General features: G+C 48.7%; 1 protein-coding gene across 1 annotated transcript in view; it reads left to right on the plus strand.

Moving 5' to 3' along the window:
* The window catches only part of LOC112486331 (DNA polymerase kappa-like), a 13688-nt gene extending 8938 nt beyond the window's left edge, over window positions 1-4750 (plus strand). Inside the window, exons 7-8 of the mRNA XM_025052698.1 lie at window positions 3936-4095; window positions 4244-4750. Coding sequence (XP_024908466.1) covers window positions 3936-4095; window positions 4244-4434 — 351 coding nt within the window. The 3' untranslated portion in view covers window positions 4435-4750. The remainder of the gene's footprint in view (window positions 1-3935; window positions 4096-4243) is intronic.
* The last annotated feature ends 964 nt before the right edge of the window (window positions 4751-5714 follow it).

The following is a 5714-nucleotide window of genomic DNA, read 5'->3' on the forward strand; positions in this document are numbered from 1 at the left end:
TGGCCACGTAAAGATGTGGGCCCAGTGGTAACAGAGGCTGCTGCTGTAGCTGTGGCTTGAGTGACTGTGGCACTGGTATGACGTCTGCCTGATGTGGAGGCAGAAGTATTGGCACTCTCCACTTCATCATCAGAGTCATGCTCTCTCCTCACCTCTAAGATTTTAACAGTGGGGTGTTGAGTTTTAAAATGCCTGTGCAAATTCTTTGTGGAGCCAGACTTAAATGATCTTCCGGCAAAAATTGCACTTAGCCTTACTGTCTGCCTCAAGCAAAAAGTACATCCAAATGCTGATTCTTTTCTTTGGCTCATTTGGCAGAATGACGACGGACGGTCCTCCCCCTCCTTTCATGCTGCTGTTGTGCAAGCAGCCGACTTGTGCACAACTCATGCACAACTCATGCGACGTTTGCATATGAAATAAGAGTTCCTCTCCGGAGAGACGGAACCTCCGGCGAGACGGAATCTGCCGATTCTGACGCACTTGCTTTTTTTTTTTTTCTACTGAAGCACTCTTCACGTGAGTTCTGTGAGTTCTGGCGGTGAAGTTTTGGTACCAAAACCTTGTTTGATGCCCATGCCATCACAGTGCTTGACTGGCCAGCCAACTTGCCGGACCTTAACCCTATTGATAATCTATGGGGTATTATTAAGAGGAAAATGAGGGGAACCAGACCCAAAAACAAAGAGCTGACAGCAAGCATCAAGGGAATCTGGGCTTCCATAACTCCCAGGCAATGCTACAGGCTGAATGCATCAATGCCACGGTGCATCGAGGCAGTGATTAAGGCAAAGGGATTTCCAACCAAGTATTGAAGATTGACATATCATTTTGAAAATACCATATTTTGATTGGTTTGATGTGATCCTAATTATTTTCTCTTTTTTTCTGCAAAAAATGAGAAGCAAATGATTTCTCAACAATATTCCAATTTTTTTGAATTCATGTTTTCGTGGGTTTCATGAGCTGGAAGCCCAAATTATGTAAAGATAAACAAATATTTACTTGAAATCATTTAAATTGTGGGCCCTGAATCTATAATCTATGAAAGTTTAACTTTTTGAATGGAATTGTGGAAATAAACTTTTCCATGATATTCTAATTTTTTGGAAAGGGTCTGTACATCACAGCATCTGTTTTTTTCAGACTGCAGCTCAGCTGGAGCTCGAGAAGAGTGTTGGGCATCTTAGATTTAAAAAGAGTGGCTCAGTGATAACACAGGCAAACACAAAAATGTGAACAGAAGTGAACTACACAAAAATCTTACTAGGCAATCACATCTCCACACCAGATCTCATGCAGCTACTTCATTTCTCTTCAAATTAATACGGAAGTAATGATTTGGCCAAGAAAGACCATCAACCCCTGCCTGGTTTGCAGTGTTGCCTTGATAGCACAAGGAAATGGAGAACCATTAAGGACTCGGTAGGGGATTCTATCAGGATTGAAAGTGTCTCTCCAGTCTAGAAGATGAACACAGTACTTTTATACACTCAGTAGATTGTGACCTTGTGGGGGTGCTGTGGAGGTTAGCCCCTCTTCAGCTGCTCAAACACCTGCTGACACTGCTCTGTCCACTGGACCGGATCTAAAGCACTCTTGCGGGTCAGAGCTGTCAAGGGGCTGGCCAGATCAGCAAATCCTGGGATAAAGCGCTGATAATACCCCACCAACCCCAGGAACTGTCTCACCTCTTTTTTTTTTACTTGGGCTGCGGACAGGATGCTATGGCTGCTGTTTTATCTACCTGTGGCTGCACCCGTCTGCTGCCCAAGCAGTCCTAAATACCGTACCTCCCTCCGTCCAACTGCACACTTCCCTGGGTTAGCTGTGAGCCCCGCCTGCCTCAGAGACTCAAGCACCGCTGCCAACTGCCGCAGGACTTGGTCCATGAGGCGTTGAAAGGTGGCTGGGGCTCCAAACAACCCAAACGGAAGTGTCACGAATTGGTACAAACCGTACGGAGTGGAGAAGACCATTTTTTCACGGGATTCTGGCGATAAGGGAATCTGCCAGTATCCCTTGGTTAAATCCAGTGTCGTGAAAAATTGAGCTGTGCCAAGCCGATCCAAGAGTTCGTCGACCATTGGATATTGGCATTGGATAAGCATCAAATCGTGACACCTCATTAACTTTGCGGTAATCCACACAGAACTGAACAAACCCATCCTTCTTACCCACTAGAACGATGGGGCTGCTCCAGGCACTGTGGGATTCTTCAATTACTCCCATCTCCAGCATCTGTTTTAATTCCTTCTGCACCACTTTGCATTTGTGCATCAGGAGACGGTATGGCCGTGAACGCACGGTTACACCAGGTGGTGTTTCTAGGTGATTCTGTATGAGTGTGGTGCGCCCAGGGAGGAAAGAGAACACGTCTGAAAAGCGCTGCTGAAGCTTTTCCACGTCCGCCCTCTGGGACGACGACAGGGATTTATTGCACGGAAGTGGGCTGGGCCCAGAAGCCCCCACCGCCACTGGACCAAGCTCATCTTCCTCCCTTACCGTATGTGGTAAATCGGTACAAACAGCTGGGCACATTCGCCGCTGCCCCCCGCATCCTGGCACACTGTACAGCCTATCCGTGATCATCATAAAATAAGCAAATGTCAGCGTCGTATCCAGCTGCTCCAGTTCCCCGTCAATTTTGGCCACTTGGTCAAAGGCAGCGTGCAACGTGTCGTCACGAGCCTGCCCAAGAGGGAAATCCTCTGTGGGACTAAACACTGGGGCGCGCTGAGCCGCTGCCACCGGCTCCGCGGATGCTCGCCCCCGCTCTGCAGTGCCTCCTGACCTCGTGACCGCGCTGCCCTTTCCCGATGACCAGGAACAGGACCCAAATAGCTGGCAAATCCCAGCCAATCTGTTCCTAAAACTAAAGAGTGCGCCAGACGAGAGTTGACCGCAAAACTAACACGCCACCCCCCCACCACCACCCTTATAGCGTACTACTATAGACCAGTGAACATCGGCATGCACACACCGCACCTTCACCCCCTCACCGCTATCCAACGCCCCAGGCCAAATCAGGCTCTCATGGATTAAAGACTGTTGGCAGCCTGAATCCATGATCCCCTGATGTATACCCCCTTGGTTCCTTACCAGAACACTGTATGTCCCTCTCGATCGGGGGAGGGGCGCTGGGGGTCCGTCCACCCGGATCAACTGTCCGACTTCCATTAACGGATAATCCCGATAATCCCCAGGTGACCGAACTGTCCGCACCGCCAGCACTCCTGCCCAGATGTTTGAGCGGCCCCCTGCGGGGCGGGCACAGCACTCCGCACGCCCGGCACCTGTAACAGTACAAAGCACTCCTGCGCCGTGCTTGGCTTCCCTCTTGTGGTTCCGTTTCTTTGTTGCGCCAGCACGTACTTCTCTGTCCACTCGCCTCCCCTCTCGGTCCCGGCTCCTACTAATATAAGGAGAGGCTTGATTCCTCGAATTGCGGCTGCACCTGCGTCGCCACTCCCATGATCTCCCTGCTGCAGCTGAGCACTAAGCTCCGCAGCGCCCCCACAGACCTATAAATCAGGCAGTGATGCATCAGATTTTATATGAATAATGTTTCTTTAAATGTTTTCTTGCTGTCTTTGAAAACTTAATTAGTAATCCACTTAAAATTCTTTATAAGGGTAAAGGGTAAATAATAAACTCAAAAAAACAAAAAAAAAGAGACTTTGGCTATGTCTGTTGAGACAGTGCTTTAAGTATACAGTATACAGACAAATCATGGGTCAGTGGAGGGGTGGGGTGTGGGCTGACATACAGTATCAGCAGTGTCTGAAGGTGTAATAAAACTCCTAGAGAAGGTGCTTTTACATTTGTGTCTTTTATTCTATTTGCCTCCCTGAAGTACCATAGAAGCTTGTGTTAAAAATGCATTTGAGTTTTTATTCCCTTTTAAGTGTATCTTTTTTTCTATTTCCATGAAGGGTAAAACAGTGACCCTTAACCTGAAGAATGTGAACTTTGAGGTTAAAACAAGAGCCCTGACATTGCCGTGTGCTGTTGCTACAATGGAACAGGTCTTTGACCTACTGAAAACAGAAATAGAACATGAAAGGCCCCAGCTGCATAGACTGAGGCTCATGGGTAATTAAATTTAACAATTTAACACATCAATCAACATAACCAGGTTGAATTATATCTAAATGTTCTTTGACTCCTCTAATCCAGAATTGATAACAATATGGACATTTATCTGGAAGCTGTCACCGGATCTATTATTTATTGCTTGCAGGTGTTCGGATTTCTGCTTTTGTCAGTCCGGATGATAAAACGCATCATCAGAAAAGCATTGTTGGCTTCCTGCAGCCAGGCAAGGCTGACCAATGTGGTGGCTCTGTCAAAGTCTGTTATCTTTCTGTGACAAAACCAAGCGCTGCTGTACCACCATCACAGAAAATAAAAAAAATCAAGTTCCCTGGCTGAAGAAGCAGAAGAAAGAAGAAGGAGGTCAGGCTGGTGAGGAACCCCAGCATTCATTCTTTCAACAGGCTGTTTGTTTTAATTTCAGGTATACATATAGAGCCATAAACTTTTTTTGTGTGTTTTCTGTCTGACAGTACAGTGTGGCACCCATTCATTAAGCTGCTTGGTTTGGAAGTTTGGATATCTTAAAGCTATTAGTGAAGGCTGGAGCTGAACAGAAGGTTGAGAATGAAGTAATAAGGCAACAGAGTTTCTCTATTCTCCAGGCATTGACCATCCATCCATCCATCCATCATCATCCGCTTATCCGGGGCCGGGTCGCGGGGGCAACAGTCTGAGCAGGGACACCCAGACTTCCCTCTTCTTGACACTTCCTCCAGCTCTTCTGGGGGGGACTCCAAGGCGCTCCCAGGCCAGCCGAGCGACGTAGTCGCTCCAGCGTGTCCTAGGTCTTCCCCTAGGTCTCTTCCCAGAGGGACGGCACCCGAGCACCTCCCGAGGGAGGCGTCCGGGGGGCATGCGATGTAAATGCCCAAGCCACCTCAGCTGACTCCTCTCGATGTGGAGGAGCAGCGGCTCTACTTCGAGCTCCTCCCGCGTGACAGAGCTCCTCACCCTATCTCTAAGGGAGCGCTCTGCCACCCTGCGGAGAAAGCTCATTTCAGCCGCTTGAATCCTTGATCTCGTTCTTTCGGTCATGACCCACAACTCATGACCATAGGTGAGGGTAGGAACGTAGATTGACCGGTAAATTGAGAGCTTCGCTTTTCGGCTCAGCTCCTTCTTCACCACAACGGACCGATACAGCGACCGCATTACTGCGGCCGCAGCACCGATCCGCCTGTCAATCTCACGCTCGATTCTACCGTCACTCGTGAACAAGACCCCCAGATATTTGAACTCCTCCACTTCTGTCGAATTCTGTCCATAAAGCTAATGAACAGAACCGGTGACAAAGGGCAGCCCTGCCGTAGTCCAACATGCACCGGGAATAGGTCCGACTTACTGCCGGCAATACAAACCAAGCTCCTACTCCAATCGTACAAGGACCGGACAGCCCTTAGAAGAGGGCCCTCGACCCCATACTCTCGGAGCACCCCCCACAGAATACCACGAGGGACACGGTCGAAAGCCTTTTCCAAGTCCACAAAACACATGTGGACCGGGTGGGCAAACTCCCATGAACCCTCAAGCACCCTGTGGAGGGTATAGAGCTGGTCGAGTGTTCCACGACCAGGACGAAAACCGCATTGTTCCTCTTGAATCCGAGGTTCGACTAT

Source organism: Cynoglossus semilaevis, chromosome W, assembly GCF_000523025.1.
Source record: "Cynoglossus semilaevis isolate Cse_v1.0 chromosome W, Cse_v1.0, whole genome shotgun sequence".
NCBI lineage: Eukaryota > Metazoa > Chordata > Actinopteri > Pleuronectiformes > Cynoglossidae > Cynoglossus > Cynoglossus semilaevis.